The sequence below is a fragment of the Schistocerca nitens genome, chromosome 3 (assembly GCF_023898315.1).
Source record: "Schistocerca nitens isolate TAMUIC-IGC-003100 chromosome 3, iqSchNite1.1, whole genome shotgun sequence".
NCBI classification, from domain to species: Eukaryota; Metazoa; Arthropoda; class Insecta; order Orthoptera; family Acrididae; genus Schistocerca; species Schistocerca nitens.
Genome location: NC_064616.1, coordinates 219,359,470 through 219,374,118, shown reverse-complemented (window position 1 = coordinate 219,374,118; position 14,649 = coordinate 219,359,470). Strand labels below are relative to the sequence as shown.

The following is a 14,649-nucleotide window of genomic DNA, read 5'->3' as shown; positions in this document are numbered from 1 at the left end:
GCGGGACCGTAGCCCAACTTCATGGAGACGGTTGCGAATGGTCCTCGCCGATACCCCAGGAGCAACAGTGTCCCTAATTTGCTGGGAAGTGGCGGTGCGGTCCCCTACGGCACTGCGTAGGATCCTACGGTCTTGGCGTGCATCCGTGCGTCGCTGCGGTCCGGTCCCAGGTCGACGGGCACGTGCACCTTCCGCCGACCACTGGCGACAACATCGATGTACTGTGGAGACCTCACGCCCCACGTGTTGAGCAATTCGGCGGTACGTCCACCCGGCCTCCCGCATGCCCACTATACGCCCTCTCTCAAAGTCCGTCAACTGCACATACGGTTCATGTCCACGCTGTCGCGGCATGCTACCAGTGTTAAAGACTGCGATGGAGCTCCGTATGCCACGGCAAACTGGCTGACACTGACGGCGGCGGTGCACAAATGCTGCGCAGCTAGCGCCATTCGACGGCCAACACCGCGGTTCCTGGTGTGTCCGCTGTGCCGTGCGTGTGATCATTGCTTGTACAGCCCTCGCGCAGTGTCCGGAGCAAGTATGGTGGGTCTGACACACCGGTGTCAATGTGTTCTTTTTTCCATTTCCAGGAGTGTATTTATCTCAGACTAAAACCTTGCTTCAAATTGAAATAGTGCCATTTCTAACCAAAACTTTTGGATGAAACCTTGTGCTGTTAAAGTTTTCATTAATTTCTTGTTAATGGAAATGATTTTGTTCATCTTTACCAAATTTATCATTTCAGATGCAGGTCGTGGAGTTCCAGAGGTTATTATTCTTGACCCTGCAGGTGCTAAAAACTCTGTGCCTGTTAAGGTTAGACAGATTTCACCAGATCTTTGGAGGTGTGAATATGTTTCATCTGCAGTTGGTCTGCATTCTGTGAATGTGTTCTTTGCCGGGAAGCCAATTCCGAACAGTCCATTTGGTGTCAGAGTTTCACCAGGTATGGGTGATGGTTTAGAATTGTTATAAAATAAATAATTTATTAATAAACTGTGATTTTTGTTTACATATTCATTTCTTTTCCCAGTTTCTGATGCGAAGAAAGTAAGAGCATCTGGACGTGGACTGCAGCCTTCAGGTGTAAGAGTGGGGGATGATGCAACATTCAGGATCTATACAGAAGGTGCTGGGGAAGGAACACCTGCAGTTCGAATAATAGGACCAGGTACTTCCATATGTTTTCTTTGAGTTACCTGAACAAATTTTTTAATCATGACCACTGATTAATTTATGTCTAACAATTTCCCTGTAGAATAAAAAATATTTTTTCAACATTGTAAATCATTTATAGTGTCCTCATAAATTTCGAGCTATTTGAAATTAATTTTCATCTCTGAGCAATAACAAAAAACATCCAGCTGATATTCCTGAAGCAATCATTAGTCAAGAATTGTTGTTCCTTTTGTATTGCCATGTTGATGCAGATTAAAATTGTCAGTCTTATTACAGATAAACAACTTTATTTATATTAAAGAAAAGGTATTTATAGTGGAAAGAGGGGGGAAAAAAGAACAACAGATTCCTTTTGGTTTAATGCTGTTTTGCTCTCTTAAAATTCTGAAGAATACTAAAAGTCAACCTTCTTGGTTGACCTATAAACTTGATTTCACATAATCATTCATCTTGTGTTTCATCACTTCTATTATTCATGTGTTCATCTGATATCCGTGATCGAAGTAGAGTTGTTGTGGTGTTGTCTTACAAACTCTGTTATGGTAGTACTAAACAAGAAAAATCATCATGTTGGCATTTTCTGTGGCCTTGCCAAGTCCTTTGATGGTAGAGATAATAAAATTCTACTATGAAAACAAGAACTGTATGGTGTTACAGGCATTCTATTGCACGGATATTGTCTTACACAAACGACAAAAAGCAGAGGGACACATTAATAATGATGTCACAGGAGTCCAAGTAATTTGGGAGTCAGGAAACATTAAATGTAGTGTCCTGTAAGGCTTGGAATGTGGCATGCTCCTGTTGTTGACCTACATAATTGATTTACCCAGTTCATTGCAGGACTCTTCAAAAACCGGTGGTTTGCTAATGACTGACTGATACTGATAAAGGGCCCAAACTCACCCAGACCATACACAGCCAGGAGAATAGTAGAACAGGTTTACAACTTGTTCACTGCAAACAATTGAACACGTAATCTTACAGAGACACATGTCATGCAGTTTCAAATAAATAAAAATGACTTGTGGGGATCAGATGTAGAAATTAGATGAGGCTCCGTGTTTGAAATTTATAGGCATCCAGATGGATAATACTTGAAGGAGGCACCGGCACCTGGATACGTTAATCAAAAAGATTGTTCTGTCTGCTTTGCACTTAGAAATATGTCTTTGTTTTGACATACAGACAACATAGCTAGCATAATTTCACTCATTACTGTTGTGACAAAACCCTTTGGAGCAATGCAGCTAAGGTGAAAAAAGTGTTGATTCTACAGAAGTTTGCACTGGACACACATTAGAGAGGATGGTGCTTCAAAGTTTTCCACCAAATCACTTAAGATAAATGTCAGACTGGTTCCTGTGAAAGGACATGGCTGTATTTCCTTCCCCATTCTCATCCAATATGAATTTGTTCTGTGTAATGATGTCATGATTGATGAGACATTAAATCCAGATATTTTTCCATCAACCCTTCCTTCCACCTGTTAATGTATAGCTTGACTAATTCCACAGCCTTTGAGGCTCTTTCACTAGGGAATTAGTGAAACACATTGTACGAATGAATGAATGTCCCGCCTCCTATGCGCTGCTTTCGGTGTTTGCGCTTTGGGCACATGTCGTCACGGTGTGAGGCTGAGCCCCTTTGTGGCGATTGTGGACGTCCTCTTCGTGAGGAACATACATGCACCCCACCACCTCGGTGCGTCAATTGTCCTGGCATCCACTTGCCTAGATCTTTAGACTGCCCCGCGTATCAGATGGAGAAGAAGATTCAAGAATTAAAAACTTTGGATCGTCTCTCTTATTCTGAGGCCAGGAAGAAATATGACCGCCTCCACCCCGTGACGTTGACAACTTCGTTTGCCTCAGTCATGTTCACTCCTTGCACAGTATCCTCACCCCTATCCTGTCCCCCCTCCATCTCCTCACCCAATCTGAGGTCTATGCCTCCGCCTCCCAAATCCCTCCTCCCTCGCGGCCCCTGCCCCCTCTGCCCCAGGGGCCACCCTTCCTCCTCCTCCCCCTCCGCTGCCTGAGAAGTGATCCTCTTCTCAGGCGCCCATTGGGGAAACGATCCGGACCCCGGCTTCCGAGGTCCGGCGTTCCAAAACGGACCCCGCGCGTGAGGACCTTCTTCGGGTCCAGCCCACCATCCCCGTGCCTCATCGGACTTCCAAGAAGGCCTCCAAGAAGAAATCTTTATCCCCCTCTCCACCCCGGCGCATTTCGTCTGACGCTCCATCCGCGAGTCGCCGCTCCCGGCCATCCTCAGTTTCGCAGGGACGCTCTGCTGCCAGGCGCTCAGCTGGCCTCTTGTTGGCGAAGGATGCTGCCCCTCGAGGCTGTTGAGGTGACCCGGTCTTCACCTGTTTCGTTCTCCCCCCCCCCCCTTTTTTTTTCCTGACTAGCGATGGCTTTGTTACATTGGAACATAAGAGGTATTCGATCTAATCGGGAGGAATTACAACTGCTCCTCCACCTGCACTGTCCGCTCGTCCTTCTTGGTCTCCAGGAAACAAAGTTGCACCCAACTGACCGTATCGCTTTTACCCACTAAACCTCGGAGCGGTCTGACCGCACCCCTGTGGACGGTATTCCAGCTCATGGTGGGGTCATGTTGCTCGTTCGGGACGATGTCTATTACCATCCCATCCCATTGACCACCCCACTCCAAGCAATAGCTGTCCGTATTACTCTTCCTGCCTTTACTTTTTCTGTTTGTACCGTCTACACTCAATCGTCATCCGCAGTTAGTCGGGCTGACATGATGCACCTGATTGTTCAGCTTCCTCCGCCATTTTTATTGTTTGGCGACTTCAATGCCCATCATCCCCTTTGGGGCTCTCCTGCATCCTGTCAGAGAGGCTTCCTCTTGGCGGATGTCTTCAACCATCTCAATCTTGTCTGCCTCAATACTGGTGCCCCGACTCTCCTCTCGGACTCTACTCATACCTACTCCCACTTTGACCTCTCGATCTGTTCTACCACTCTTGCCCGTCGGTTCGAGTGGTATGTCCTTTCTGACACCTATTCGAGCGACCACTTCCCCTGTGTCGTTCGTCTCCTGCACCACACCCCATCCCCACGTCCTTCGAGCTGGAACATACCGAAAGCTGACTGGGGACTTCACTCCTCCCTGGCGACCTTTCCGGACCACGATTTTCTCAGTTGTGACAGTCAGGTCAAATACCTCACGGCTGTTATCATCAATGCTGCCGAATGTTCCATTCCTCGTACTACCTCTTCTTCACGTCACGTTTCCGTCCCCTGGTGGAATGGGGCTTGTAGAGACGCTATCTGTGCTCGCCGACGTGCTTTACGCACCTTTCGCCGCCATCCTACGTTGTCGAATTGTATTGGATACAAAAGACTCCGAGCGCAATGCCGCAGAGTCATCAAAGACAACAAAAAAGCTTGTTGGGCCTCTTTCACCAGCTCCTTTAACAGTTTTACTCCCTCTTCTGTCGTCTGGGGTGGCCTGCACCAGCTGTCGGGCATTAAGGCCCACTCCTCGGTACCTGGCCTGACTTCAGGTAATGAGGTCCTTGTTGATCCTGTGGATGTCTCCAACGCCTTCGGCCGCTTTTTCGCGGAGGTTTCAAGCTCCGCCCATTACCACCCTGCCTTCCTTCCCAGGAAAGAGGCAGAAGAGGCTCGGCAACCTTCCTTCCACTCGCTGAATCTGGAAACTTATAATGCCCCCTTTACTATGCGGGAACTCGAACGTGCACTTGCACTGTCCCGGTCCTCTGCTCTGGGGCCAGATGCCATTCACGTTCAGATGCTGGCACACCTTTCTCCGGCAGGCAAAAGCTTCCTTCTTCGTACCTACAATCGTGTCTGGACCGAAGGTCAAGTCCCCATGCGTTGGCGTGACGCCGTCGTTGTTCCTATACCCAAACCCAGGAAGGATAGACACCTTCCTTCTAGTTACCGCCCCATTTCTCTTACAAGCTGTGTCTGTAAGGTGATGGAGTGCATGGTTAACGCTCGGTTAGTTTGGATTCTTGAATCTCGACGGCTACTTACCAATGTTCAATGCGGCTTTCGTCGCCGCCGCTCCGCTGTTGACCACCTTGTGACCTTGTCGACATTCATCATGAACAACTTTTTGCGAAAGCGCCAAACGGTAGCATGTTCTTCCATTTGGAGAAGGCTTATGATAGCTGTTGGAGAGGAGGTATCCACCGCACTATGCACAGGTGGGGTCCACGCGGTCGCCTGCCCCTTTTAACAGATCGAAAGTTTAGGGTACGTGTGGGTTCCGTATTGTCCGACGCCTTCCTCCAGGAGAACGGAGTGCCTCAGGGCTCCGTCTTGAGCGTAGCCCTTTTTGCCATAGCGATCAATCCAATTATGGATTGCATTCCACCTAATGTCTTGGGCTCTCTTTTTGTCGATGACTTCGCAATCTACTGCAGTGCCCAGAGAACATGCCTCCTGGAGCGCTGCCTTCAGCGTTGTCTAGACAGCCTATACTCATGGAGTGTGGCAAATGGCTTCCGGTTCTCTGAAGAGAAGACGGTTTGCATCAACTTTTGGCGATATAAAGCGTTCCTTCCGCCATCCTTACATCTCGGTCCCGTTGTTCTCCACATTGTGGAAACAACTAAGTTTCTAGGGCTCACACTGGACAGGAAACTTTGTTGGTCTCCGCACGTCTCTTATTTGGCTGCCCGTTGTACACGTTCCCTTAATGTCCTCAGAGTTCTTAGTGGTTCATCTTGGGGAGCGGATCGCACTGTCCTGCTTTGCTTGTATCGGTCCATAGTCTGATCACAGCTGGATTATGGGAGCCTCGTCTATTCGTCTGCTCGGCCATCCCTCTTACGCCGTCTCAACTCTATCCACCATAGGGGGTTACGACTTGCGACCGGAGCATTCTACACTAGTCCCGTCGAGAGTCTTTATGCTGAAGTTGCCGAATTACCATTGACCTACCGGCGCGACATACTGCTTTGTCGGTATGCCTGCCAGCTGTTGTCAATGCCCGACCACCCCTCTTATCAGTCCTTCTTCGCCGATTCTCTCGACCGTCAGTATGGGTTGTATGTGTCTGCCCTGCTGCCCCCTGGAGTCCGCTTTCGTCGCCTGCTTCGACAATTGGATTTTGCCCTCCCTACCACCTTCAGAGAGGGTGAGAGCCCGACACCACCTTGGCTCCAGGCTCCGGTTCATATTTATCCCGACCTCAGCTCGCTCCCGAAGGAGGGTACTCCGGCTGCAGTGTATTGCTCACGGTTTGTCGAACTTCGTGCGCGACTTGCCAGTCACACCTTTATTTACACTGATGGCTCCAAATCTGACGATGGTGTCAGCTGTGCCTTTGTCGTCAGGGCCGTCGCCTTTAAATACCGGCTCCTTGACCAATGTTCCAGCTTTACGGCCAAGCTTTTTGCTCTACATCAGGCCGTTCAGTATGCCTGCTGCCACCGCCATTCATCATATGTACTCTGCTCTGATTCACTCAGTGCTCTTCAGAGCCTTGGAGCTCCATATCCGGTCCATCCCTTGGTGCAACGGATCCAGCAGTCCCTCCATTCTTTTGCTGCAGATGGCTCTCCTGTCAGCTTTCTGTGGGTTCCTGGCCATATGGGAGTGCCTGGGAATGAGGCTGCTGATGCCGCAGCCAAGGCTGCAGTACTCCTGCCTCGGCCAGCCTCCCATTGTGTCCCGTCATCTGACGTTAGTGGGGTTGTTTGTAAGAGGCTTGTGTCGTTGTGGTGGGATACTTGGTCATCACTTCAAGGAAACAAGCTCCGGGCAGTAAAACCGTTCCCAACTGCTTGGACAACCTCCTTCCGACCATCTCGGCGAGAAGAAGTCCTTCTGACCAGGTTGCGGATTGGGCATTGCCGGTTTAGCCACCGCTACCTGCTCTCCGGTGACCCAGCCCCGCAGTGCCCTTGTGGTCATGCATTAACAGTGCGCCATGTTTTATTGTCGTGTCCCCGTTTTAGTCAATCTCGTGTTGTCCTGTCTCTGCCATCTACTTTACAGGATATTTTAGCTGATGATGCTCGAGCAGCTGCTCGTGTTCTTTGTTTCATTACTTTGATTGGGCTGTCCAAAAACGTCTAACTCTTTCACTTATTTTATCTGCATCTTTGTCAGAACTTTCTTGTGTCCCCCCCCCCCCCCCCCCCTTGAGTTTTACTAGATTCTATGTGCTCTAACAACTGTGACTGGGCGCTAATGACCTCAGTAGTTGAGCGCCCTTAAACCCATAAATAAATAAATAAATAAATAAATATCATCTGTTTACAACTTTTTACAGCAGTCAAAATAAATGTTGCACAGTGTTTCATTGTTGAGTGCTGGACATAATAGGAAACAAAACTGATTTTGTTCTGTCAGGTACAGTCATGAAGTAAAAAGAAAAAAGATAAACACATCTTCACTAGATAAACACAAATAAAAAGAAACCTTGCAAAAAAAAAATTCCACTACAAGCACCAAAATTCATTCTCGCTGTCGCCTTGAATAACACATTATTTATGAAACAGTTGGCCATCCTTGTAGTTGGAGACACTTTTGGATCTGGTTAGGCATACTACTTACCAGTTTGTCCAGATAAGCCTGTGAGATATTGGCCCATTTCTCCATAGTGGCCTCTGGTGGGACAGGATGACTGCTAACTGATCATTTTAGCATGGCCTGTGCATTCTCAGTGTAGTTGAGATCTGGAAAATATTGAAGTAATTCCATCCAACAAATTCTGTGCTCCAGTGGGAAGACATTCACAAGATTGTGATGATAGGGTCATACATTGTCATCCATCAGCATGAATCCTGCTCCAATATGTTCACCAAATGAAGCTACAGTGAATGTGAGGATGCCATCCTGATAATTCACACCAGTCATCCTTCAACGTATTTACACAAGGGGTGTTCTGCTGCCACACGAGATTTCACCCCAAACCATGGCTGAACAGCCTTGATAAGGATGATGGTCTATGCTACTATAAGAAAGTAAATGTTGTACTCATTACCTCCACACATATCAATATTGTCAGTGTAGATACTGATAAGACACTCATCAGACAGAACATTGTTCCGCTCGTGTGTATTCCACAAAGTGGTTTCATGCCCATGCAGCATCAGCCGTCTACAAACTCAATTTAGAGGCGCCTTGAGAGGAACAGTTATTTTGGGCACTATATTTATTTATGTTAAGTCAGCCTCCTCTGTTTGTGTTAACTGCAGGTAATCTTTCTGCCTTTTGTAAGGATGTAAATTCCCTGTGAACAGTCAGAGTGCTAAGTGTTGTCTTTCCTATCTATACAGGATGAATCACCTAAAACTTGCATCACAAATCTTACAGAAGTGGAAAGTGCTGTTGATGTGCAGTTTTAACAGAATGGATTGGTAGTCAGGGGCTTGTGTTGTTAACCAATAAACAGATTGTAATAATACTTAAAAAGTGTGTTTCTTGTGGAAGCATACACTTTTTAAATGGAACAATGCCTGTTGACATTAAGGAACTAAAATTAGGATAAACTAGAATATGAGTAGTGTTTGTTGCAGGATTCTAAAGTGCGCGTCATTTACAACGGCGGCCAAGTTTAAGTTCGTTCTCCGCATCCGACGTCGCAAAACACAGTCAGCCAATGAACAGAGAATGATGTTGCCAGAGCTCGATTGCAGTACAGAGCACGGACGAGTGTCTTCAGTTTTAGAAACGTTCAGTCATAAATAAAGTAATTGAACAAAAGCAATGTCTTGATAGCAGACTTTCTTTTATAGAAAGTTTGGAAAAAGCATTCTTTATACCAATTGCTTCATACTCAATTAATTAATTAATTAAATAAAACAAGCAATAAGCCTCCTAATTCAGGCGATAGCAAGGAAAGGTGTTTGTATCATTCTCACTAACTGCTTTTTCGCAATAAAGAACAATGGTAATTGTTTATTTCCTATTGTACTTCGACGAAACGTGAGGAATTCATAATCATACCAACAGTGTTTGTCGGTATTTTCTGTGATAGTTTAAAGTCCTCCGGGAGATATATTGAATGACGAGCTGCGTTAGCATAATGGTTAAAGTGTATGGCTGCTAAGTGAAAGATTCTGAGTTCAAACCTTGATCGGTGCTTACTATTTTCTTTATTTTAAAAACAATATCAAAGTGTCTTACTTCATGAATTTTATCCGTTTGAATGTAATTTTTTGAAATTTCTAGTGGCAACTAAAATCTACCATACGGAAAGTATACGCTATGGACTTTTACCTCAGCAAACTCTTCAAAATTTCGTGCAATGGTTTACTACATCTAATGCTGCACAATAACTGTGTTGAACTTCGAAACAAAATTAAGTCATATATGGGGTGGGGGGGGGGGGGTGGGGGGGTGGGGTGGGGTGGAAGGTACCAGTCAAGAAGATGTGTAAAAATCAAATTTTTGTGCCAAATAGTTTTTGTGAAATCGAATGATAGTGTGTCAAAGCAGTTAAAAAAACGTGTCTGCACAGGCGAGCAGCACAATCTACATCTACATGACTACTCTGCAATTCACATTTAAGTGCTTTGGCAGAGGGTTAATCGAACCACAATCATACTATCTCTCTACCATTCCACTCCCGCACAGCGCGCGGGAAAAACGAACACCTAAACCTTTCCGTTCGAGCTCTGATTTCTCTTATTTTATTTTGATGATCATTCCTACCTATGTAGGTTGGGCTCAACAAAATATTTTCACATTCGGAAGAAAAAGTTGGTGACTTAAATTTCTTAAATAGACCTCGTCACGACGAAAAAGTCTTTGCTTTAATGACTTCCATCCCAACTCGCGTATCATATCTGCCACACTCTCTCCCCTATTACGTGATAATACAAAACGAGCTGCTCTTTTTTGCACCCTTTCGATGTCCTCCGTCAATCCCACCTGGTAAGGATCCCACACCACGCAGCAATATTCTAACAGAGGACGAACGAGTGTAGTGTAAGCTGTCTCTTTAGTGGACTTGTTGCATCTTGTAAGTGTCCTGCCAATGAAATGCAACCTTTGGCTCGCCTTCCCCACAATATTATCTATGTGGTCTTTCCAACTGAAGTTGTTCGTAATTTTAACACCCAGGTACTTAGTTGAATTGACAGCCTTGAGAATTGTACTATTTATCAGGTAATTGAATTCCAACGGATTTCTTTTGGAACTCATGTGGATCGCCTCACACTTTTCGTTATTTACCGTCAACTGCCACCTGCCACACCATACAGCAATCTTTTCTAAATCGCTTTGCAACTGATACTGGTCTTCAGATGACCTTACTAGACGGTAAATTACTGCATCATCTGCGAACAACCTAAGAGAACTGCTCAGATTGTCACCCAGGTCATTTATATAGATCAGGAACAGCAGAGGCCACAGGACGCTTCCCTGGGGAACACCTGATATCACTTTAGTTTTACTCGATGATTTGCTGTCTATTACTACGAACTTCGACCTTCCTGACAGGAAATCACGAATCCAGTCGCACAACTGAGACGATACCCCATAGGCCCACAGCTTGATTAGAAGTCGCTTGTGAGGAATGGTGTCAAAAGCTTTCCGGAAATCTAGAAATACGGAATCAACTTGAGATCCCCTGTCAATAGTGGCCATTACTTCGTGCGAATAAAGAGCCAGCTGCGTTGCACAAGAGCGGATGTTTTCTGAAACCATGCTGATTACGTATCAATAGATCGTTCCCTTCGAGGTGATTCATGATGTTTTAGTACAGTATATGCTCCAAAACCCTACTGCAAACCATCGTCAATGATATAGGTCTGTAGTTCTATGGATTACTCCTACTACCCTTCTTAAACACTGGTGTGACCTGCGCAATTTTCCAATCTGTAAGTACTGATCTATCGGTGAGCGAGCAGTTGTATACGATTGCTAAGTAGGGAGCTATTGTATCAGCGTAATCTGAAAGGAACCTAATCAGTATACAATCTGGACCTGAAGACTTGCCCGTATCAAGCGATTTGAGTTGCTTCGCAACCCCTAAGGTATCTACTTCTAAGAAACTCATGCTAGCAGCTGTTCGTGTTTCAAATTCTGGAATATTCCATTCGTCTTCCCTAGTGAAGGAATTTTGGAAAACTGCGTTCAATAACTCCGCTTTAGCGGCACAGTCGTCGGTAACAGTAGCATTGGCACTGCACAGCGAAGGTATTGACTGCGTCTTGCCGCTTGTGTACTTTACATACGACCAGAATTTCTTCGAATTTTCTACCAAATTTTGAGACAATGTTTCGTTGTGGAACCTATTAAAGACATCTCACATTAAAGTCCGTGCCAAATTTCGTGCGTCTGTAAATTTTAGCCAATCTTCGGAATATCGCATTCTTCTGAACTTTGCATGCTTTTTCCGTTGCCTCTGCAACAGTGTTCGGACCTGTTTTGTATACCATGGGGGATCGTTCCATCTCTTACCAATTTATGAGGTATGAATCTCTCAATTGCTGTTGCTACTATACCTTTGAATTTGAGCCACATCTCGTCTACATTTGCATAGTCAGTTCGGAAGGAATGGAGATTGTTTCTTAGGAAGGCTTCTAGTGACACTATATCCGCTTTTTTAAATAAAATTATTTTGCGTTTGTTTCTGGTGGATTTGGAAGAAACAGTATTGAGCCTAGCTACAACGATCTTGTGATCACTAATCCCTGTATCAATCATGATGCTCTCTATCAGATCTGGATTGTTTGTGGCTAAGAGGTCAAGTGTGTGTTCGCAACCATTTACAATTTGCGTGGGTTCGTGGACTAACTGCTCGAAATAATTTTCGGAGAAAGCAGTTAGGACAATCTCAGAAGATGTTTTCTGCCTACCACCGGTTTTGAACAAGTATTTTTGCCAACATATCGAGGGAAGGTTGAAGTCCCCACCAACTATAACCGTATGAGTGGGGTATTTATTTGTTAAGAGACTAAAAAATGATGACAAAATCGCGCACATCGTGGAATGCGGGCAGCACGTCTCTGTAACAGTGAAAGGGTTAATGCGAACGTGGATAAAAGAATTGAACTATAGAAGAAATTCCTCTGCAGACTGGGAGGAACCTGGGGCATCAACATGATATCTCTCTCTCTCTCTCTCTCTCTCTCTCTCTCTCTCTCTCACACACACACACACACACACACACACACACACACACACACACACACACCACACCCCAAATGCACACACTTGAGCACAGTATCTGGCTGCCAAGGCCAGAAGAGGGGCATCAGTTCATTCTTGTATTTGATACAGTATCTAACTGGTACATCATCAGGTGAAGCAGCCATTTCCATACCTCGTATCTCCAGTTGAAGAAAGGAGAAGTAAACCAAATAAAATAGATCCTCATTTTAAGACACCAAAAAAATAGCCAAATTGGTGTAATGAAGTTTAAATTAATGAATTTTTTTGTGTAAATATCACCATTGGGTGCACTTTTTCTCTTGTTGTGTGTGTGCTCTATTTTTCATGACCTCTAACAAAAAAATAAAAATAAGAATACCGTGTATTTATAACAGTATTTCTGGCCTTTGTTATATGAAAGTATGTGTACATGTCAGGTGCTTGTCAGCATGTTTTTTCATACAATACAGTTATGTACATATTTGGAACAATATTGTACCCATTGAATTAGTGCATCATATAATGCAACAAATGATAATCTTAAGAAACACTTTACTATATTGTTCTGTAACACACCAAGTTTTAATGAGTTTATAACAATTCTTATCCCTGATACATGTTATTTCAGTACATTGATCTGAAAAAATCATAAATTGTCGTCAGACTGTTGGATATAATATTATGGCACACACTGAAGATATCGCGTCCAGAGCACCTGAAATGGAAACAATCTCTCGAACAGCAATTTTATTTTGGGGCGGTGGTGTCCTATCTTGGTGTTCCTCCACAGATGACAAAGCATTAGCATTCCCTTCTGCATCAGCAGAACTGATGACTGGTTCTTCAGCAGCACAGATGATGATGTCTGCCTGTGTCCATTCTTCCATATTGATGGCACTAGAGGGCACCAACTAGGTGTAAGCCTGTAAAAGAGCAGAATCAGAATCCAAAGTTGTATCTGTCTTATGAATAAGTTCAGATGTAGGATCATAGGTTTCCTCTTCAGTTTCAGTGGTGTTATCAGTTACTGTCCAAATGTTCTTAAAAGTTAGATATAGTGTCTGTTGTAACTTCATCCCAAGAAGCAGACATGTTGCAGGTAGCTTGCAGTATGTTCAAATGTAGTCTTGCAGTTCGACTGAACTGATGCCAGTTTTCATAAGTTGGCATCTGTAATTACACTTCATTGAGGTGATTATTCCTTGATCCAGTGGCTGCAGACAGCTCATGTTGTCAACTAGTTAAAAGAAATTTTTTATGTTCAGAAGTTCTAGGTCATTGAACTGATGTGTCAAGCAGTGGTCCAAACTTAGCCAAATATTTATCTCCCTCACAGCCATTTGCTGTTGAACCTCAAAGAGCCAACTACTGAAGAGAAGTTTGGTCATCCAAGCTTTGTTATTCTTGTAGTGGCATGGCAGACTAAATAGGGTGATATTTTTAAAACAGTGTGCATTGTTTTATTTTCCAGTTGGTACTGGTTTGAGATTTTTAGAACCATCTGAATTAAAACACAACAGCACCAACAGTCTCTCCTTGCTGCGTTTTCCTCTGACATTTTTTGCCCTTAAGATATAGTGTTGTTGCAGGCATCAAGTTACAGAAAATGCAAACTCCATCCATAGTAAACATCTCTCTTTGGTTTTTTAAAATGTATTTATTTATCCATCCTTAAACAATATTAATTGCTTGGATATCATCAGTGAATGTACAAATTATGGAATGAAGTCTAAATATTTTCTTAACAAATGCCATTTACATTGTTTAATAAGCATAGGTATTTTGATGTAGAACAAACATACATAAATACAAAGACCTGCATACATATTGCATACATGAAAAAGGATAATTTATATTGTTTAAATAAATATACTAGGTGTGTTGATATGGAGCTAGCAGACATAAATACATAGTTATAAATACATAATACATGAATGGAAAAAAAATGCTAGGTGTTCCCAACAATTCTTTGGTTTTCATTGAAGATATTTATCCAAAGTGTAGAAACAATGCTCTTGCAAAAACAGTTTTACAGTTTTTTTTTTTTTTTTTTTTTTTTTTTTTTTTTTTTTTTTTTTTTTTTGCCCCTTTCAGATCCACTGGCTACAACTATGTACATTAATTTTTAATGTGCCTTACTTGCAACATAAATATTTTTCCTCACAGTAAACCTCATGTATACATTTGTGTTTTTGTTCAAACTATTCATCATGCACAAGTGCTGCCACCTGCTCTCCATCTTTATAAAAATATCAATTGAATGTAGCAGTGCGCAGTAGTTTGTGACAACCGCCATAAATGGTAGTGTTTAGTTAGTCGTATTCCGCTGAATAATTCAATGTTATTACTGTTG

General features: G+C 43.8%; 1 protein-coding gene across 2 annotated transcripts in view; it reads left to right on the top strand.

Moving 5' to 3' along the window:
* Nucleotides 1-14,649, top strand: part of LOC126248178 (filamin-A) — a 564,033-nt gene that overhangs the window by 278,900 nt on the left and 270,484 nt on the right. For both annotated transcript variants that reach the window (XM_049948949.1, XM_049948948.1), the window contains exons 8-9: nt 749-949; nt 1,037-1,174. In XM_049948949.1, the coding sequence (XP_049804906.1) occupies nt 749-949; nt 1,037-1,174 (339 nt within the window). The remainder of the gene's footprint in view (nt 1-748; nt 950-1,036; nt 1,175-14,649) is intronic.